The sequence below is a fragment of the Brachyhypopomus gauderio genome, chromosome 4, assembly GCF_052324685.1.
Source record: "Brachyhypopomus gauderio isolate BG-103 chromosome 4, BGAUD_0.2, whole genome shotgun sequence".
In the NCBI taxonomy this organism is placed as follows: domain Eukaryota; kingdom Metazoa; phylum Chordata; class Actinopteri; order Gymnotiformes; family Hypopomidae; genus Brachyhypopomus; species Brachyhypopomus gauderio.
This window is the reverse complement of record NC_135214.1, coordinates 8,734,666-8,757,621: the sequence shown is the minus strand read 5'-3', so window position 1 is coordinate 8,757,621 and position 22,956 is coordinate 8,734,666. Positions and strand designations below refer to the sequence as shown.

General features: G+C 40.4%; 1 protein-coding gene across 1 annotated transcript; it reads right to left on the bottom strand.

Moving 5' to 3' along the window:
* Positions 1-3,382: 3,382 nt before the first annotated feature.
* Positions 3,383-22,567, bottom strand: mxra5b (matrix-remodelling associated 5b). Its single transcript, XM_077002002.1, has 7 exons — positions 22,205-22,567; positions 21,566-21,781; positions 19,120-19,249; positions 16,870-17,260; positions 11,582-15,652; positions 9,862-10,762; positions 3,383-8,398 (listed from the first exon to the last, which is right to left on the bottom strand). The coding sequence occupies exons 2-7, from the start codon at positions 21,772-21,774 to the stop codon at positions 6,490-6,492; spliced, it is 7,611 nt and encodes a 2,536-aa protein (XP_076858117.1). The 5' UTR covers positions 21,775-21,781; positions 22,205-22,567; the 3' UTR covers positions 3,383-6,489.
* Between the last annotated feature and the right edge of the window lie 389 nt (positions 22,568-22,956).

Sequence of the window (22,956 nt, the reverse complement as noted above, 5' to 3'; positions counted from 1 at the left end):
GCATCACTATTGTGTTTATGTAGAGCACACGTTTTGGTCCCGTTCGTTTACTGTCTGTGCACTATTTCTGTTTGTCTAGTATTTGCGTGTTCGTTGTGTCCTAGCGTGCTCGTGAAATGTTGTTGTGTGTAATTCCACGCTTGCTCCTCCCCTTAAATGTGTGTTTGGGGGGGGAACCGGTTGTGGTCCCGTGCCACGGGGTATGGCACGGAGGGCGTCGGTGTGGCGCGTTTGTGTTGTATGTTGGTGTGTGGTTGGGTGTGTGTGTGTGTGTGTGTGTGTTCTGTTTCTGTGCAGGTGCTTCCCCCTGGCGGTGTCGTGGTGTTCCTGGACCTTGTGGGGGTCTCCACCTGGCAGGAGCCCCCTTGTGTTGTGGGGTGACCAGAGCCCGGTCATGAAGAGCCCCTCCCTAGAGGGCTGGGGCCCCCGGATGTTTGGGGACCATGGGGCTCTGGTCTGAGAAGCTCCTGCTGGAGATGGAGATCCTCCCTCCTGCCCAGGGTGACCAGGAGGCCCTTGGGGCTGCTCCCTAGCCCGCGTCGGGGGTGCTCTGGGCCTCGGTCTCTGGCGCTCCTGGGTTGGGTGGAGGAGTCCCCCTTGCGATGAGGGGCCCCGGGAGGGGTTGGCTCCCCAGGAGGCTGGGGTGACCCCCAGCCAAGGGCCGGGGTCAGCTCTGGGAGGAGGTAGGTCCAGGAGGAGAAGTAGCCACACCTCGGGGAGGTAACCTGCGCACACACACACACACACACACTAGGGACGATAAAGGAGTCGTAGCTCCTCGTCCGCACACCCTTGGAGCTCTCTGGCTAAACGCCGGTTAGGGCGTGAGGGCCCTGTGACCGACCGGGGCGTGGTTTTGTGTTGTGAACGGCCCGGTCGGTCCAGGGTCCCACCCGGGGAGGTGAGCTGTTTAATGTTCTATGTTTTATGTTCCAGCTCCCGGACTGCAGGAGGTGTGTTCCTGCCTGTCCCTGCCTTCCTGCCCCTTCGTGTTTTGTGTGCAGCCGCTGTGTGCCACACACCCAGTGGAGGGGAGTGCGGCTTGGTGGGGGGGTCTGTTACGGTGAGGCGGCCCCCTACCGGCCGCCTCCGTCCACAGCGGCTGTTGTTGTTGTTGTTTGGTGACGTCATGTGCGTCCCTCAGGTGGGCGGAGCCCGTGATCCGTCTCACCTGAGGGTCGTTTGTTTGCCTATATATGTCTTGTCTTTGTTCCAGTTGACCGCTGGTCATTATATCCTTAATTTGGATCTTTTGCACGGGTTTTGGTTTGCACACTTTCTATTAAACCATCCTTTTTCCCTGAGACTTGGTATGATCGCTTCCTTTTCAGTTGCTCACACCGCCCGTCACAGTAGATCACCTGATGTTTGTCAGATCCGGTAAAGTATCAATGAGCACAGCTATGGTATTCAATGTTATAGTTTATTTTAAGGCCCTCAAAATGTGTCCAGTTGTCTATATAGCTCACTTTGCTTTCTAAACATCATTTAGACATCCAGCAGTGTAGCGCCCATAATCTGCTGTAGGTTTCAGAGCCATGCTGAACTATAATGGTGCCAGAGCATATTACAGCATCTGACATCGTCCTTGCTAACTCACACATCACTTTAATGTTTTCTTTAGTAATCTCTGACTCTCTCAACCCCACATCTTTAGCGCTATCTTCAGGGCTCTCAAGTCTCACGCATTGAGCGTGTGACACACGCATTTGACCGTCTTCACACGCTCACACACCACACTTCCGATTTCACATGGCGAGAAAAAAAAATCTAGTTTATTTACCTCCGATCCATATCTATGTCGCCCCCCCCCCCCCCCCCCCCCCCCGCTCAACAATTAACATTCGCCACCCCCCGTCAACAACTCTCACACTCTGACATGAATCCAAAACTTGAGAGCCCTGGCTATCTTTGAGTATTTACGCTTAGCCAGCACCTTTCAGTTAGCCCTGATGTCAGGCGTTCTAGCCCCTGGGATACATTTGACTATGGCTGCTGGTGTTTCTAGAGGGGTCGCTATATTCACGTGTTTTATTCTTTTAACACTTTTTTTTTGGTTTTCTCATGATAAAGAAAACAATTTATACTTTTGTTAATATTATAAATATGAAAAATGTTTTTCATGTATTTTATATTGCACACTTTTCTATTTCAATTTAGGTCTTCAGTTGAAACATACTGAGTCACACATACATGTCATGTTTCACTGTGTTCTGATGATTGGACTATTTGGTGTGCCTTGGCTTTCCAGAGAACAAAACTGTAGATTAATTACATCTGGCCTCCTTCTAGATTCTAATCTATGTCCTATTTATTTATTTTGGGGGACATTATTATATCTCAGACTTCTTTAAATTTATTTCAAAATGCATCCTTCCAGACAGCTGAAACTTGCAGTCACAAATGTATATACAGCACAAAGTACATACCTGCAGTTCTTATATTTCAAGTGAAAATCATGCAGTTACTTAACAAAGACTTTGTTATATTGACTTTAATGTAATGTAATGTCTGAAAATATGAGTTAAAGAATAACCCAACTCTGCAGATGCTGTCCATTATGGATCATGCTGGCAAGGCTCGCAAAAACCTTCATACTTGTTTAGTGCAACAAAAAGCAGAGAATTATTGAAACATCCTGCTGGCTTTGTTTGGGCCCATGCTGTTACTATTGTATGTTCCGTGATGTGTATTGTTGGAAATAGATTGAACCCTGCTGATTGGTGGGCAGGGTTTTAATCTGGGATTTGGGGTAATGAATAATAGCACTCCAGTTTAAAGATTAAAAACATATTTCCCCTGTTCAGATTAAACAATATTCTACAGATCCTACTGATATGCTCAATTACACCCATCCTTTCTAAAATTTGTATAAAAGCTGTAGGCCTTGGTTCATATTAGATTATGCTTTGGTTATGCTTTGGTTTATATTAGACTTGTAGCTCTCAAAGACAACTTTGTAAAGGCTAGTTTTTCCATGAACAACTTCAATATCTTGTGTGTATGAGGCATATTAAGAGGACAAAAAGGGAGAGCCTGGAGCTTTTATTTGTTTCAAATGTTGGCACTATCATTCATAACATCATAACTTTAAATATATTTTCCAAGGGTAATGTTTCCTTTTGTCCTTTTTGTTCTTCCAAACTCATTATTATAGCTTTCAGCACTTTGTGTTACATATTCTTCTATACTTGCAGCAGATGAGAATTCAGGAGTCGTTACCTTCTCTTAGGTGTTGAAAGAAAACAGATGAACCATTTGATTAGAGACTTTTTGGCTGATGGGGCTCAAGCTACAGACAGAGGACGTGTATGTTCCCATGTTTCTATGAGCTCACTACTACATAAGATTAATACCACTTCACAGTAAGCCTACTTATGACACCCCATAGTTCTCATAATGCTAACTCTCTAAATACAACTTACTTCCAGACATGCAATATTATGAAGAATATTGCTAACAGTATTACAACAGTTTATGGAGAGAGCGAAACACCAAGGGTGTTATACCCAACCATTCTATGGTCTCACACACCTGTTTAAAAGGTACAAGACTGTCCTTTTCTTTTGCGTAACCCATTCCAAACTGACCAATATTCTCATAGTGTAATGCCTCAGAAGTCACGTGAGGACACAGTTACGAGGAAGCTGAGGGTTTATTACTTAAATACAAAGTGCCTTTAGTGGGGGACGAGGAAATAGACAAACTACCAACAAGAAGAGCAGATACACGTTTATGCTGATGAGGGGGCATGATAAAAACATAGACTAACTAAGCACAACAACCTACATTACATCAGAAAAGGGGAATACATGAATTATCAGAATTACGCAGGGAGATAACTCAAGAGGACTATTTAAATACAAGACCACAGGAGTAACATTAGAATGCATATCTGGGCTGACACAAAATAGCTAAACGTAGAAATTAAGAAGATACTAAATTGCTAAACACGAAACAGTAGTATTGACATGAATGCGAGCACGAAACAGATTCAAAGGTAACAAAATGGCTAAACGTACACAAATATATACAAAAATAACAGAACTCGGAAATACAACGAATTCACAAACAGACGATGACCAACAAAGACAAGGAAGAATTTCGGGGTATAAGTAACCAGACAAATAAAGGTTAAAACAAGGTGCTGGTGACTGTGATGGCTAAGAACAAAGAGGTTAAACAGGGGCGTGAAAATAAAAGTAAACAAAATGCACATGGATAGGAAAAAACATGGAAGAGGAGAATCAACAGGGAGGTGATTGACAGTGGGGTGGGGCTACACATTACACATAGCTCCATTGCCATGTCTGGTGTTTGCTGCCTGGCACAGTGGACCTGGGTACAGAGACAAGCAGAACCCATCATGTCTTTCTGTACCTCTCTACTGCAGTGTTGGTTGCTGTACACCACAAGCCAATGCTGAAACCATTGTGATATTAACAAATGTAGCAACCTTTAAAATGGGAATAAGCTTTAATTCCTGAGATGGTATTTCACCCACACCTTTTGTCCTTCAGGCTGGTAGGTGAGCTGAAGATATCTAATAAATAAGTTACTTTTAGCAATCACGCAGATGTGTGATCTCTCAGTATTTGCTAGCATTACAATCCCAGAGTCCTGGAAGGCTGTGGCAGTGCAAATAACCAAGATAATTATTAGACTGGCTCAGACATAGTAGTTCAGGGAAAACACTAAACGGTGCCATGTCTTCCAGGTTCTGCCTTTTTTGCTCTCAGAGACAAATAAAACTAAACACGAAGATTCTGAAAGCAGATCATCATGGTGGTCTGGTCCAACCTAACATTCACTAAAAACAGACCATTGAATGTGTTCCGTAATAACTCCACCTTTCCAGAAGGTAAAGGGCAACACAGACAAAGCTCCTTTTAAACCTAAACTGTTTCTACTACTGCTCAATGTCTTCTATCTATAGACTAGTACAGTCCCTGTTGTGCTTTCTGAGTTTATCAGTGAAACTGTATTGAGGATACATCCTTCCTATGTCCCTTCTAAGGGCAGTTTCCAAAGTGCAATCTAGTGATAAGTCCAAAACAGCAAAGGAAAGAATCTCTGCATAACAAACCTAATGAAAAGCCATGAAATTACCAAAGAAAATTTTGATGACTAAATATTATGACCTTATTTTTTCTTTAGTTGGAGGACTAACTTTAATTTAAATTTCTGATGTGCCATTTTCAAAAAATACCATTTTACATGAGGAGAAGGCAGCAAAGCCATTCCAGAAGCACAGAACCAGCTCTGATGGTCTGCTGAAAAGCTTCCTGCACTGAATGTGCAGATACAGTTGCTGTTGTAAAGATTATGGGACTCATGGGACACACACACCCTCTCAGATATCACAGCATTCTCCTCAGCTACCCTTCCTCACATTCATTTATGACACTTTTCTTTAATGTGAGCTCTTACAATTTGGATTTATCCTAACACCACAAAAAGAAAGGCATTGTCAGCTTATATGGAACTTTTCAGAGGGCTTTTGATCACTTTTATGGAGCTGAGTTGCTAGATTTCTCTACAGAATTCCATTCCTTGAGGCACAATTTATGTATGAGTCAGGCTCATACAAATATCCCTTTTCACAGTAATAAAAGTTGTAATAAGATAGATACTCTATGTGCTTATGATGAATCACAAATACTGTTGATGAATTCAGAACAATATTCTGTCATAATGTCTCATACTGTTATTTTCATATACACTAATTAATTAATAGACTTAATTGTTCTGTTATTTATTGGAAATATAGAAGTACAGCCATGTATTTCTCACAAACAATATAGTCAACAGCTTACATGAATGAGTCTTTTAAAGACAAATAAGTTACGAAGGAGGCAGTGTTATTACAAAACAACATGAAGGCAAAAACAATTATCTAACTTCTGAAAAAATGCCCAGTCATTTGTCCATTAGCATGTTTTTAGAAAAAAAAATCAGATCAGATCAGAAGTATCAGATCACTCTCAGTAGAAAATAAGTCACTATAAAAAATAACCTTTAGAATTTAATGCATGCAAACAGTTATAGTAATGAACATCACACAGTGGACACTGCTGATCTCTTTTTGTTCCCGATAATATATTTGCACGTGGCATTTTGACATTTTATGTAGGGCAAAAATCACATCTAGAATGCACCAACCTTAGCATGTGCCACACTTAAAGTATTTGGGTTTAATCCTAGAACCCAATATCACTGATTGTGTCCTGGGCGCACATCTCTCCAAATCATATATCTTATACATCTTCCTTGTAGTTATATTTGTGTGGTAGGCTGAGATGCTTCAGTCGTCAGAGCTGGCCTTTTCACTGCAGATTTTCTAAATTTTCAGCTTTAATAGTCTATTTACAAGAATATCAATAGAAATTAATAAATCAACAAATTCTGTATTTATAAAATAAATCTTTGTTGTGAACAGTATTCAGACTATCGCAGTTCATTGGGCATGTACCTACCTATTATTTTCTTTCAGAACACATGAACAAATGTTACTTTGGAATCACTACCGACTACATTTCTGGCAGTGCACTTATAAAAACCGTTGTCCCTGCTGGATGGATTCTGAATGACTAGAAAGCCTTGTGGGTGGAGATACCTGTTACCATACAGACGAGGCTGGGATCCAGCCTTGAGATGAGTTTTATCAGGCATCTCCCATGTCACCTCAGCCTTAGGAATACCAATGGCCATGCAATTTAACTGGATGGCCATGCCAGGCCTGGTATAAGTTACCTTTGCTGGTCCGCTTGTAATGCGTGGTGGGTATGCAATAACAATTACTGCAACTGACAGAGACGAGGATCCAAATTTGTTGGTAGACTCACAGTGGTATGCTCCCCTGTCATAGACAGAGGCCTGCTGGACGGCCAGTGTGCCATTGTCAAAAATGGCATACCGTCCCATTCTCTGTGGCCTGGTCAGAATAACTCCACTTGGAAGGGTCCAGGTTAGTTTGGGTAATGGGTTACCACTTGACTGACAGTTCAGCTGCAGGTTTTCCCCATTAATTATGCTGATTAGTGAGCTGTACTTGTTACTGATGTGGGGCTCTTTGCCAACCTCCAGCCTTACCGTCCTTTCTACATAACCAGCGCCGTTGCTTCCCACGCACCGATATATTCCTGCCTCTGAGACTGTAGGCTCTCTAATAACTAAAGATCCATCAAGCTGGTGGTAGAAACGCAAAAAATCAGTCCCACTCTGGAGGGATGTCCCATTGGGCAGGATCCAGGTTATCTCAGGAGTAGGTTTTCCCTCAATAGAACAGTTTAAGGTCACTGACACACCATCTACAAGCTGGACAGATTCTGCAGCCAAGTTTTTCAGCTGTGGTTCCTCCAGTTGCTCCACTACATGGAGGTGCACCTGAAGCCTGGCCTCTCCCGCCTCACTCCGAGCAATGCAGAGCAGCTGAGCGGAGTCACTCTTGCGCAAAGAGCGAATGTCCAGGGTGCCATTATGGTGCACAGTAATCCTGCCGCCATAGTATGGAGCTGGTAGTACAACATTATCAGGTAGCACCCACATGACTTGTGGAGCTGGTGTTCCTTCAGCTTTGCAGTGCAGGAGAACCTGCTGGTCCTTCTTGGCAATCTCTTCTTTTATACTAATCTGGCTTTGTTGTCCATTAATAACAGGGACTGAAACCAGAACTTCTACATGGACCACCTTCTTGTCCATTCCTGCTGTGTTCTTGGCTGTACAGGTATAGTTTCCATTGTCAAATCTTTGAACCTTCCGAATAAGCAAAGTTCCATCAGTAGTGAGCTGGTACTTGTCTGATGCTGACAATATAATGTGGTTGGTTGGGGAAAGCCATGTTACAGATGGGGAAGGCTCTCCTTTTGCGCTACAGGTAATTGACACTGTATCACCATGGGCCACTCTAAACACTTTATATGTGTTGTTGCGAATAGTTGGTGCTTCTGCCAGTACTTTAATTTGGACTTTCATCTCATCTTTACCCATCTGGTTTTCAGCATAACATGTATAGTTTCCCTCCTCCTTCAAACCTACGTAATTAAAGTAGAGAGTTCCATTGTCAAAGACCACGTACCTTCTTCTCCGCACCCCACTATTATCTGACTGCATGACACTATTAACCATGGTTCCATCTGGAAGGCTCCATCGAATCTCTGGGTTTGGAAGCCCTGAGGCAATACAGTCCACCTTAAGATCACCTCCATACTGCACCTTGTGGTTGCTTAGCTGCTTCCCCTCAATCTTGGCTGCTTTCATCATGACGTTTACTTTCAGGAGAACATAATCATCTCCCATTTTATTTCGGGCCACACAGAGGTAGTCTCCTTGGTCCTTATCTGTAATTGATTTAATGCTAAGAGTTCCATTTCCAAAGACTTTCATTCTGTGATCAAAGCTGGAAAGACAAAAATGAAAGGTTAAAAAGGAGCATTTGTGTATTATACTCAAATTTATCATAAGTTCATTTCACAGGAAAACATTCCAAATATCACAGGAATTCTCTACAACGTTGTGCTTAGCACACAAAATGGAAAATAAGAATAATGACAGCATTATAACAGTACTAACTGTAGTTGAATAAATTTACTTGTACAACTGCACCTATGCACTATGCTTTACAGAAAATAAAATTGACATGATTAACATGTAAACACATCTAGCAAAATAGCATGGGAATCATTTTGGTAGAAGTGTAAATTTGGACGAGTTTGATGAGTTTTGCTGTTGGAATGGTATGAACCTAAATGTAAAGGGGTTCTATGTGTTTTGCTTCTGTGACATTTAGATGAACCCAATCACTTCTGACCAAGCTATCTAACTCTAGGGAGTATGAATATGGACAGGAGTCCTTAATCAGCTGGCTGGAATCAAGGTGGAGGCATTTACTTTTTAACCTAAAACAGATGGTGCACTGACATCTAAATTTCAGTCCAGAAATTCTGATGAGCAAATTGTTGCTCTACATTCTGCTAAGTGAATTTTGCTGGGTTCTCTGCTTGGTTCTCTTATGATATTATAACTGCTACAAACATATATATATATATATATATATATATATATATATATATATATATATATATATATATATATATATATATATATATATATATATATATATATATATATATATAAATCAATGATGCTTTAAAATCACCCACAAATTAACACTGTTTTAATTTTAAGATGGTCCCTTTTAGCACAAAAAAATACAGTGACTAAAATCACATTTCCCCTGTTTGTTTGATCTGCTAGGCAAACACCACAGGAAAAATCATACATTAATTCTGATTCTAAGAAATGGAATGGATTCAAGGGCCCTGAAATACTCGAAGAACATGAAAATAATAATTTGGCCATCATGACCATTAATTACATGAGCATCACTGCTCAGCACATTAAGTCTCTATTCTGTTCTATTATTGAAATATAGTTATTTCGTAGATTTAGGGAATTCCATAGATTTGTAGTTTCATGGAATCAAAGCCATTCAAAACCAGACAAATCTAGATAAGATAAACCTGTACATTAAACAGACCTGAACATCAAGAACATTAGTGTCTAAAGTGAGCAGCTATGAGAGTTATATGCTCTAGATCACAATCATAAACTGCATTCTAGTTTTACCATATCTGACTATTCTTTGAAGCAAATCATTGGAAATTATTTTCTTTGCAATATTCGTTATATATTAATATTATTGAGATTATTTTGATGCTATACTACATGCTGTTGATTTGAAAGTAAAAACATTTTCTGTTCTTGATTTCTGTGCTTGATTTTTGCAACCTCAAATTATATGGATGTTTAGAAAAATTAAAAATTCTACCTAGTGATTTTACTGATTTTAGGACAATGTACCTGTAATGTGCATCAATTAGTTTCTTCAAAGGAGTTCTCCAGATGATCCTGGGCTCAGGGTTACCTGAAGCTCTGCAGTCCAGACTCAGAGAGCCACCATAGCTGACATCCACCCTCTGGGGAGAGGTGGAGGTGATTTTGGCTGTAGATGAATTCCTCTTCACCAACAGACTTACACTCCTCTTATCAGAACCCACAGCATTTAAGGCCACACACTTGTATGTTCCAGAGTCCTTTTCTACCGAATTACGAATGTAAAGTGTCCCATTGGGGAAAACAAATAGGTTGCCATTAATGAACTGGGAAGGGCGTATTTGCATGCCACTGGCAGTGACCCACCGAATTGCAGGGATGGGGGCTCCTTTTGCACTGCAGTGGATGTGAACAGTCTGACCTTCAGAGATGCTATAGTTCTCCTCCTTCGACTGTTGGATCATGGGTGGAAGAGCGGAAATATGGAGCCGGACTATTGCAGTGTCTGTGCCTGCCACATTGCTGGCTATGCACTTATAGACTCCCCTGTCTGGATAACTAGTCTGCTTTATCTGTAGTGTACCATTGTTTAAGAGCATGATTCTCTGCTGACTAGTGCTGAGTGTGTGAACCACCGTCCGGTCGGGAAGCATCCAGCTGGTGTAAGGGCTAGGAAGGCCTTGTGCTTGACACTCAAGATTGACACTGTCTCCAAGGTATGCTGTCACATCACGCTGTTGTGGCAACAACATCCTGGGCTTCTGGGCCAGAACCATCAGAGTAACCATCATCTTATCAACACCATATTGGTTTTGAACAGTGCAGAGGTATCGGCCGCGATCCTGCAGCTGGACGCTACGAATCACAAAGGTTCCATTGGGCTGTACCTCAAACCGCTGGATTCTGGTGCTCGCTGACATGACAGCTCCTGAAAATACAGGAACATAAGGAAAACTAATGTCATTAAATATGTAATATTCCTGCCCCATAAGTCATAGTTTTTTTTAAACATTACATGTAACTGTATTGCAACATCCACAGCTATAAATTATTGCCCTAAATCAGTCCTTCTGGACTCAGATAAATTCTCCTTGTGTAATGTAGGAGAAACATAAGAGACAGTTCCCCTGACTTATATTTCCAATACTGATTATGGATTCTTCATTGTCCTTTGGAGCAGAACTTGGAGCACACAAGATTATAGCTTGTGTGCAACACGCTCAGTGTCAAGGTCTGCCACTGACTTTTCTCTCGGTGTTGTCTGTGTCTGTGTCTGTGTGTTTGTGGGTATGGTTCTGTGTGTGTGTGTGTGTGTGTGTGTTCCATTGTTGCTCCTGTTACTTGTTTCATTACCATTATATGTTACACTTGTGTCTTTTTTTATGTTAGAGCATTTAATGTTTGTTGTTGTTGTGCTTGTCGCTTGTCTTTGTTGAGGCCCAGTCACTACACTGTGTTTTTGTACGGTAAGTGTTGTCTGTCTTGTGTAGTGTGCTAAGCACTATCACGCTAAGCTGCAGAATAAACATGCTCTTTGAAATTACTCCTCGGTCTCAACATCCTCCATCCCTAGTGTAAAACTGAACAAACAACAAATACTCTTAGTGGAAAAACCAAACTCACAGATTAAAGACCTAAACACAATCCAATAAGAAATTCTAATAATTACTGTAATTGCTTGTGCATCAGTATACATAATTTTATATAAAAAAACAATAATCTTGTTTCATTAAATATCTGTTTGTACCTGTAGAGACTTTGGTCCAGGTGAGAAAAGGTCTAGGATCTCCCACAGACTCACATTGAAACTGCACATCGGTTTCAGCATTCACCATGATTGTGCTTGGATTAAAGCTGGTTATTCTTGGCCTTGACCTCAGGACAGGAACAGTTGGGAGTTGTGCAGGTGAGACCATGACATATATTTGCTTGTTTGTAGATGCAGTATTCATCTGAATTCCACTTCTATACTTGGAGATTGTACTCAGGAGAAGGGTGGAACTTGTAGTTGATAACTCAGTAGTGGTTTTAGATGTGTTAGATGACACAGTAGTTGATTTGGTGGTACTGGCGGTTCTGAAATCCACTGATAAATTGTTAGTTGATGGTGTACTATGGATAATAATTGGATTTCTATGACCGGGGTGATACCTCAAATTAGGTATTCTTCCATTATGTCCGTTAGGAATGTAGTTTGTCATAGGATATATTGAGTAAAGTGGAATCCTATTATCTGTAATTGGCACACTGGGTTTTGATGTTCTATTTGAATTGATGGTGGAAGTTGTAGAAAGCACAGTAGTAACAAAAGTAGGCATTGCAACTGTTGTAGGAAATGCTGCTTTTGTCATTGTTGTAGGTTGTTCTGTCAGAATAGCTGTAGCTGAAATTGGTTGTGCTGTTACTGCAGTTGATACTGTTAATAGTTGTGGAATGGTTGTAGGAGAAAAACCAGTCATTGTTGAAGTGATACCAGTGGATTTAACTGTATTCTCAAGTGAAGACAACAGGACTTCTCCTTTACCAAACTCTAAATCTGGATTTGTAATGATGGAAGAGATAGCATTTTGTTCATCTTGAGTGGTAGGTTTTTGTGAGTTTGTGGTGACTTTGTGGTGTGTTGAGTTTGAGCTGTGTTTTTCTGGTATGTGTCTTGTAGGAATAAATAGAGAAGTATATAGTGGATTTTCCTTAATGTTAGTGCCCTGGTGTGAACTTTGTGCGTTAATGTCTTTATATGGAAATATTGCTGAGGAAGGGAGTGGTCTGACTGGAGGAACCCCAATGTCATCTTCAGATGCAACAGAACTGTGTACTTCAGAATTGTAAGCCTCACTGAGGTGTTTGCCTGTGTTTGATTCAAATATGTAAGAGCTTTCCGTTAGAGGTACATCAGGGCTCAATGTGAGGCTGGTGTCTCTTGAATCAGCAATACCAATGGACTTCTGGAATGGTTTCACTGCCGAAAATATGTGTACAAACTTGTCTTGACTAGCCACCAGAGTCACGGCTTTGTGGTCTAGCTCAGGTGTTGGAACTGCTTCTGCAATGTACTTATTTGTCTTGACCATTCCAAGAGCTGTGTTTTCATTTCTCCAATCCTCTGTAGTTTCAACTCTGTTGTAAGATGTGACCATAGACACTGTTGTTGGGATAATTGGGATAATTGGGGTAACTGAACTGTATTCTAAGAGGTCTGCAATGGGTTGAATTTTCTGGTTGGTGGAATATTCACTTCCATTCATTTTGTGGGCAAGCAGACTGATTTTCTGATCATGGACAGAGTAATTTGTTTCATTACGGATAGTTCTATGCATTAAGGGTTTCTGGGAAGTAATATCTCTATCACTGGAATAGATGTCTGTGATTTGGGCTAGTGATGAGGAAGTTGTTATATTGACTGATAGCGGATGAGCCTTGGATACTGTAAACTGTGGGCTGCTTGTTTGTTGAGCTGAGGATGGTCTTAGCCTTAATCTGTTTATTCTCCGCCTACTTCCAAATCGCTTTCTGGAGTTCCAGGAGATTCTTGACTTTGGAGGCACTGTAATGGATGGAGCCATTGGCTTAGTAAAATAGGATGGAGCACTTTTGACTGGTGGCGTGGAGGTGGTAAACAGAAATACTGAAGCAATACCAGCTTCAGCCTTCACATATGTTTCATCAACAGCCACAGAGTACGAGTGTATGCCAGACTCAACTGACAAGCTGTGTTTAGTTTTCACTTCTAAATCTGGTACAACAGCATGTCCTGTGGACACTGGGATATTTTCAGTTGGTTGATATGTTTCTTCTTTGTCTGAAGAGCTGCTACTTAAAATGTTGACATGGTTTCTTTCCAAGAGATTCATCTCAGTGACATAATTGGATGCAGATGTGAACTTTGCAGTGTCTGGTCTCACTGTTACTCTGTCTAATTCAGTACTTAATTTAGCTGTAGCTATTTGATACAAGTTAAGCAGGCCTTCAGCATGTGTGACGGTATGTGTGTTGTAAGTTTTTTCCTCTAGATTTTGAGTTGCTTCTAGACTCCTAGACTCTTCCTTTGTTAGACTTGTGTCATCAGGAGATGATCCTTCTGTGTTGTCAGAAAATCCTTGATTATTTATGTTAGGGCTTGCAGTCTGAACTCTTGGTATAGGCATGCTTTGGAACAAGTTAGGTGGTGTGGTTTTTTCTGAGTTTTTTTCACGGATTTTGGCCAAAATGTAAGCCCATCTCTGTGGGTCTATTTTGTTTTTTGATGTCTTACTATTTCTCCTTTTCTCAAGTACATTGTTTCTTTGTTGTCCTCTCAATAGGCCTTTCCTAATAGGCCTTCTAAGGTCTGGAAACCTTCGTTGAGAGTTCCTGAATGAATGTGGCCTTGAATGTGGCCCCGTCCTTTGGTTGGTAAAAGGCCTTTTTGATGGCATTCTTACTTGGACAGCAGCATCACCTGATGACTCATCAGTGTCCTCCAAAAATGTTTTGACTTTTGTAGACAAGCCTGCTGCAGACTGAGGTCTCATGCGATACTGTCTGAGGGGCTCTATTTCTTGCCTTCTCATGACTGTGAGCTTTGTAGCCAGAGAATCTACACCATGTTGATTCAAAGCCACACATTTGTAATATCCACTGTCATTAGGTTTACCATGAAGAATGAGTAGTGTGCCATTAGTGAAGACAAATCCTTTAGACGAGTTTGCTTTGGCATTTATCACACTGCCATCTGGAAATATCCAGTCTACTACTGCATCTGGTGTTGCAGTTGTATGGCAAGGCAGTGAAATAGATTCATCTACAAATTTTGTTATAGCAATCCCAACCTCACCACCTACAGGAGGAGTGGAGGAATCTACAACAGATAAACGAAAAGGCAGAAGGTCCACATTTCCTTGGATCTCAGCAATGCAGTAATACACACCAGAATCTGAATGTTCGACAACTTTGATGAGGAGTTTGCCATTGGCAGACAAAGACACCCGACTGCTTGGGCTGCTGAAAGGAGCTTTAAGCTTAGAGCCATCAGGCAGCATCCACAAAATTGATGGATCTCCAGAACTCTGCACACTGCAATCCATCTCAATCATACCACCCAAAACAGAACTAAATGTAGTCTGGGTCATGTTGTGGTGATCAATAATAACCCATGATCTCCTGTGTTGTCTTGCCTCTGCACTGTCGGTGGTGGATGACATTTGGGTTGTGAGAATGAGCTTTACAGATTTAGATGTGGAATAGGGCCTATTCAGCTGGATATTCAGAAATGACTGCATAAGCCATGATGGATGAGATAAAACATTAGCTCGAACTCCAGTGTAATAGTATGCATCTCTTTCAATGTCCTGCCTGTATCTGTAGCTTAGTTCAGGCTCTTTGCTTAGCATTATCTCCCTTCGGAGGTACACAGGCATCTCGCTATAGTAGGCAAGAAGTCTCCATAAACTTTCATAGTTTCCCTGATTGATTGGACATTCAAGGTCAAAAGACAGAGTCATGTTAGCTACAATCTGCAAAGATTTAGTGTAATTCCATGTGATTTTTGTGGACTCTCCTGGTTCCAGAATTCGGCAGATCAAGTCAACTTTGTTGCCATGCTCATCAAAGAGTTTCAGTGTCACATTTCCAAAAGGCTGTCTGAATTCCTTTAGTGATAGCAGCTCACTGAAGTTCTCTTCTGCTGCAACATCCCTCTCTGGAGAACTGATTACTGGTCCAAGGCACTGAAACGCCTTCAGTTCAGAGATTTCTTTGCCTTGCAGCTGATGTGGTGAGGAACATATTGGACATAGCTGACCTTTGGCATATGCTTTGTCCTTCTTACATTTCATCACCCCTAGAAAAGAAGCAAAAATTTACTTTACTTCTGCTATTCATGAACAATGTCCAAACATATGTTCAATAAAACTTTAAAATATTTTTCAGCATGGCAAACCAAGTGGCATTCCAAAAGGACTGCAAAAAGCCCACTCTTTACTTACAAATACTCTGACAATGAAGGCATCTGACAGAAAAGTATTGAAATGCATGAACATTTTCAAAACTAGATGAAGTTTTGCTCATGTTTTGCCTATTCAGAGTGTGAATGCACTGACCTATAAACAATCTGCTTTTAAGACAATAATTTCTTTCGTGCTGACTTATCATCCTACAAATAAAACAGTGGCGAATATTATACTATTACAATATTATTATAATATTATACTAAAACTCTTCAGAAATCACCAAGATGATGTAGAGACTGCATTCATTTTTAGGATCCTTCACTCATCTTTTATAAATGAGACAAAAACATCAAAGACATGCTCATCAAGAGTGATACAATTGACCATTCAATTACTAACTGTGGTACTGTAGCCTGCAACCAATCTAGATGTGCTACATGTACATTTATTAACACAACCACTAAAATAACTAGCACAAAGGGATCAGTTGTCATCACAGCAGGAGTCGTCTAATATATTACTTGCAATAAATTTAATCAGCTTTATACTGAAGACAGCAAGAGAAAACTTGCTGATCGGTTTGTTGAACACCTTCAGACCATCTGGATTAAGGATGACATTTCCCATGGCAAGGCATTTTAATACAGATGGATATTGCATTAACAATACATCTGTTTACATAGCCAGTTATGGCAATGAAATTAGGAAAGAAAAGGAAATAAAGAAAAATAACTGATATACACTCTTGGACATCTACTTTTTCAAATATAAAATTCTTTTTTAACCTATAAACTACCTCCTGTTACTTCAGATGCACTTTGTTTGCACAGCTGATGAAGGAGCTCTGTCTGAAACTATCTCTGGAAACTTTGTGTACTTTACTACAATTTATAACATCCTTACATCTTAACACTGTATAATATGTGTATGACATATATAATTTAGTAACTAATTTACATATATAAATTAGTAATAAATAAATAAATAAATTTAGTAACTAAAATAAATTTAGTAACTAATTTACACTTTTTTCCTCTACCTTTAAAATTAAAATAAAACTAAACCAACAAAAATGTAGACCAAGACTTTTTAATGACATTGTACTTGCCTGAATTGCGAGTGCTCCAGTCTGGGACCCAGTCCAGCCTGCAGTCACATGTCCAGGGATTACCATGCAAGAAGATGTTCTCTAGCTGAGTCATACTCGTCAGCATACCCCTGGGCAGGGATGTCAGGAGATTCTCTGACAGGTACAGGTGTTTGAGGGTAGAGACTGGAAAGTGCTGTAGCAGGGAGAAGGTACAGAATGTAGCAGGGTGGAGTTTTTGCAGGTGGTTCCCCTCCAGCTGGAGCAAGCGAAGTGATGTCATCCCATTGAAGGCATCTGGGTGAATTAACTCTATCCTATTGTGGTCCAGGTGCAGTCTCATCAAGCTCCTAAGTCCAAAAAAGGTGTGGCCAGTAATTACTCTCAACTTATTGTAGCTCATTTTCAGCACCTGGGGAAAGAGACATAGCACACACATTTTTTACTTCAGAGCAAATTTCGCACCCATGGTCTAACTAGATCGTAAAGGAATTCAAAAGCGTTAACACTGGTGGATTTGCTGTGTTAACCTGATCTTGATGATTGCATTTATGATTCAGAGGATGTCCAGTTCATATAAGTATAAGTATTGGAGCAGCATTTTCATTGTTCATTCACTCTGTAGCAGTGGTGTGCAGTCAATGTCTTTCTTTCTTTGTATATGTGTTTGCTTAATGGAAGCCAACTGAGTCTGCTTATGAAGTAGTACATAAATTAGCTGATAAGTTCAATTATGGTTTCCGTGCTTGGCACAGCACTGAGACTGCTCTTGTTTATGTGTTAAATGACCTTCTTCTCTCCTCTGATAATGGCCATGCTTCTCTTCTTTTACTCCTCGATCTCACTGCTGCCTTTGATACAGTCAATCATGCAATACTGCTCTCACGGCTCCGTGATCTTGGGTTTTCTGGTACCGTTATTTCTTGGTTCACTTCATACCTTTCGGATAGATGTCAGTTCATACGCTTGGGTAATTGTAAATCAGATTTAGCTCCGGTTGCTCAGGGTGTTCCTCAGGGCTCGGTGCTAGGACCACTGCTCTTTACTATTTATATTCTGCCACTCGGTGAGTTGTTACGACACTATGGATTAAAATACCATCTCTATGCTGATGACACTCAGCTTTATCTCAGCTTTAAGCCTCATGCCCCTTTCTCACCCCCATCCATCACTAAATGTATATCTGAACTCAACCTGTGGCTACATGCTAATTTTCTTTTATTAAATGCCCATAAGACTGAGTTTATTATTATTGGCACTAAGTCTGTGGCCCTTTCCCTTGCCAATACATCGCTTACTGTTGCTGGTATGCCGGTCAAATCATCACCTGTTGTGGGCAATCTTGGGGTTCTGTTTGATCCGACTCTTTCATTTGAACCTCAGATACGTTCACTAACTAAGTCAGCCTTCCTCCAACTCCGTTATATCTCCCGCCTACGTTCATTTCTGACTCCTAAATCTGCTGAAACCTTGGTTCATGCTTTTATCACTTCCAAACTAGATTACTGCAACTCTCTCTTCTATAGTCTCCCCTCTAAGTCTCTTCGGTCCCTTCAGACTGTTCAGAATGCTGCTGCTCATGTTCTGACCCAGTCAAGGAAGTACGACCATATAACACCTGTCCTAGAGCATCTTCATTGGCTTCCGATAAGTCTCCGTATCCAGTACAAAATTCTAGTACTTACTTTCAAAGCACTCTCTGGTTTGGCTCCCATATACCTGGCTAATCTTTTGCACCGCTATGTCCCTACTCTCTGGCTTCGGTCATCTTACACTGGACCATTAGTTGTTCCCAGATTCAAGTTGAGCACCATGAGTGGTCGATCTTTTAGTGTGGCGGCTCCGACCCTCTGGAACTCTCTTCCCCTCTCCCTCCATCTCTTACCATCTCTTAACACATTCACGACTCAACTAAAGACCCATCCATTTAATCAACATTTTCTCATAACTTCCTCAACTTAGGTCTGTTCTATGGGATTTTTTTATTTTTACTTTTTTATTTTTATTTTATTTATTTATTTTTTTGTCTGTTCTTTTTGTATTTCTCTGTACAGCGTCCTTGGGTACTTTGAAAGGCGCTATAGAAGTGGAAATTATTATTAAATTATTATTATAATTAGAAACATAGCATCCCTAGAGTAGGCTTGACAGTTATTACTGCATATAATAAACAAAGTATAAGCATATGCTGAATTTCTTGTACAAATACGTTTTCTTTTGAGATTCCTCTCTATTTAGACTGATAACAAAGACTGAAAGGTGGCTCTTTACCTGCAAGGACAGCAGGTCTTGAAAAGTTCCATTGGGAATTTTATGGATATCATTCCCATGCATCATCAGAAGTTCCAGTTTCCTTAATCCAGCAAAGGAGTGCTCTGTAATCCGAGTGATGGTGTTAAACCTGGGAAATGGAAAGTATCTTAATCAATAATTAAGCTTTCTTTATCTATGTGTGTGTGTGTGTGTGTGTGTATATATATATATATATATATATATATATATATATATATATATATATATATATATATATATATACAGTGCCCTCCATAATTATTGACACCCCTGGTTAAGATGTGTTCTTTAGCTTCTAATTAAATTGTTATTGTGGAAACATACTCTTACACTGACAATTGTAGAAAAATGTAACCTTTAACTCAAGTGAAGTTTAAGGGGGAAAATAAAATCCCTGACTAAGAAATAATTATTCTTCATAAAATCACCTGTTCCACAATTATTGGCACCCCTAACAATTCTTAGGAAATAAATGTAATTAAAGAATTTCTGTCACTTCTACAGTAGTTCATGAAGTTAATCAGAGTATGTAGATTAATTAGCAATTTAAAACTTCCTGTTTCCCTGGGGTATAATTATGACGTGACACAGAGGCCATTTCTCTTCAACATGGGAAAGACAAAGGAACATAGCATTCAAGTAAGGCAGATGTGTGTTGACCTTCACAAGTCAGGCAATGGCTACAAGAAAATAGCCACTTGCCTACACCTGTCCATATCTACTGTCAGAGGAATTATTAAGAAGTTTAAAACAACTGGGACAGTGGTAAACAAGTCTGGACGAGGACGCAAGTTTATTTTGCCACCACGCACAGTGAGGAGGATGATAAGAGAAATAAAAAGTTCTCCAAAGCTAACTGTTACAGAACTGCAACAAATGGTAGCATCTTGGGGTCACGAAGTCTCCAAAACAACCAGCTGTTTGGGAGGCATGCATGGAAAAAACCTTTTCTCACTCTCAATCATAAACGAAAACGTTTGGAGTTTGCTAAGCAGTACTGGAACTTCAACTGGGACCGTGTGCTTTGGTCAGATAGAGCTTTTTGGCAACAAATGCTGTAAGTGGGTCTGGCGTAACACAAGAGCTGAGTATGCAGAAAAATTATTGGGTGCCAATAATTATGGAGGGCACTGTGTGTGTATATATATATATATATATATATATATATATATATATATATATATATATATATATATATATATATATATAATGTTGGGGAAGAATGATGGCTGATGGGGAAGAAAGGTGATTTAAGTGACTTTGAATTTGAATGTGGCATGATGGTTGGTGCCAGACAGGCTGGTCTGAGTATTTCAGAAACTGCTGATCTACTGGGATTTTCATGCACAACCATATCTAAGGTGTACAGAGAATGGTGTGAAAAAAAGAAAATATCCAGCGAGCAGCAGTTCTGTGGGCACAAATGCCTTGTTGATGCCAGAGGTCAGAGGAGAATGGCCAGACTGGTTTGAGCTGATAGAACGGCAACAGTAACTCAAATAACCAGCCGTTACAACCGAGGCATGCAGAAGAGCATCTCTGAACACAATACTTCAAAACTTGAGGCAGATGGGCTACAGCTGCAGAACCACACCAGGTGCCACTCCTGTAAGCTAAGTACAGGAAACTGAGGCTACAATTCGCACAGGCTCACCTAAATTGGACAATAGAAGATTGAAATAAACATTGTCTGGTTTGAAGAGTCTTGTTTTTTGCTGCGACATTCGGATGGAAGGGTCAGAATTTGGCATCAACATCATGAAAGCATGGATCCATCCTGCCTTCTATCAATGGTTCTGGCTGGTAGTGGTGGTGCAATGGTGTGGGGCATATTTTCCTGGCACACTTTGGGCCCATTAGTACCAATTGAATCAATGATGAGTATTGTTGCTGACCATGTCCATCCCTTTATGACCACAGTGTACCCAACTTCTGATGGCTACTTCCAGCGGGTTACCATGCCATGTCATAAAGCGTGAACCATCTCAGACTGGTTTCTTTAACACAACAATGAGTTCATTGTACCCGCATGGCCTCCACAGTCACCAGATCTCAAGCCAATAGAGCATGGGAGATTCACATCACGGACGGATGTGCAGCCGACAAATGTCAATATGAGCCAGACTCACTGGGGAATGTTTCCAGTACCTTGTTGAATCTATGCCACAAAGGATTAAGGCAGTTCTGAAGGCAAAAGGGAGTCCAACCCAGTAGTAGGTGTGGGGTTGTGTGTGTGTGTGTGTGTGTGTGTGTGTGTGTGTGTGTGTGTGTGTGTGTGTGTGTGTGTGTGTGTGTGTGTGTATTTAAGTGACTTTCATCAGTTGTAATTAACCATACATCATAATATACACCAATCACGCGTTTACATAAACTAAAAGATGCCTATAATAAACAGTTCTTAATACGGTCAGTGGTTGGCGCTTACCCAAAATTGATGCGCAGAATTTGTTTGGGGATACCAGAGGGAACGGTGACGAGAGAGCGAAAGGTGCAGTGCACCTCCGTGGGAACGTAACAGGCACAGAGACGCGGACAAGCGACGCTGGTGTCAATGAAAGTCGCCATCAACATCAGCACCGTCAGTGGAAAACAGTCCACGGTTTGCATTTTGATTTGAGTTTTCATTGGTTTCATATTAACGCTGTCAATAAAGCACACAACCAAAACATTCAGCTCAAACTTTTAAACTGACTAAATTATTTTGCCCAGATCTACTCAGAAGACATAGCCAACTGAATGAAATATACAAAAATACGGCATGTAGCCTACTAGGCCTACTTACGTTTCTGTTTATATTATTTATCACAGGCATACGACATTCTTTTATTATTTGCGTTAGGATAAAAGACAGCATCCCTAAATGAACAAATTAATGAAATATTCTGAAATTAATTACATTTTCTCAACGTTTAACTGCATCGTGTTTGTTACCTGTTTAACTTTTTAACCAAAAAATATTTTTGTAAAAACAAGTTGTTTTGTAAAAACATAGGTAGCTGTTGATTGGTAAAAGTTAAGTAGCCTATATGAAGAACAACCGTAATGTAGGATACTGAACAAATACCTTTCGGAGTCAGTCACCAGTTAATTCTGGCGTCCACAGCTGTGTCGGTCCCTCATTTCTCTACAATTGCTTATTCACAGACAGCTTATTCAAACCACTGAGCGATGAATCCCCCAGAATCACATCAACGTCCCAAAAATATTCATCATATTTTGTTCATGGAGCTAGTTAAAAAAAAAAAAAAAAAAAACAAAAAAAAGCTAAACGAATGTATCTCTATAAAGCCTTTAATAAAATGTAATAAAACTATTTATTTAAAAAATAAGTCCAATATATGTAAATGCGTCCGGTTGTTCATTCAGTATTCCTTATGATGGTATACTGCGATATCCTTAGTATCCACGCGGTTCGCACGAGGACGTTTATATTGCCCTGTGAAGGCGAACGGAGGACTTCCAAACTTGTCGTGACGTCCAGTTTTTAGAGGGGACTAAAAAGGAGGAGCAAGTTAGAGGAAAATATCTCAAATAGCATCGCCCTCTGCAGCATTTCAGTCAATTTCTCTCCAAACGGTTTATTGGACTGATGTTGTCATTTAATAATAATAATTTTGTAAAGGTAAGAGGACGCATGGGAATAAAAAGGTGCTTTAAAGATGTAGGCTACTTTGACATTTCCCTAATCTGAAGTTATCTTAGAGCATTATTTATGATCCGCTTACGAAAGAATCATTTTCACGTTTTCTATGATGACTTGGAAAGTTTGGTCAACGTGCATGAGCACAGAGGATTACGTTTATAAACAGGACCTGC

Excerpts from the sequence above, each read along its gene's own strand:
- mxra5b (XM_077002002.1), bottom strand. The coding sequence starts at position 21,774 with ATGAAACCAATGAAAACTCAAATCAAAATGCAAACCGTGGACTGTTTT. Across the intron at positions 19,250-21,565 it reads ATTCTGCGCATCAATTTTGG|GTTTAACACCATCACTCGGA; the intron begins GTAAGCGCCAAC and ends TCCATTTCCCAG. Across the intron at positions 15,653-16,869 it reads CTGGAGCACTCGCAATTCAG|GGGTGATGAAATGTAAGAAG; the intron begins GCAAGTACAATG and ends CTTCTTTTCTAG.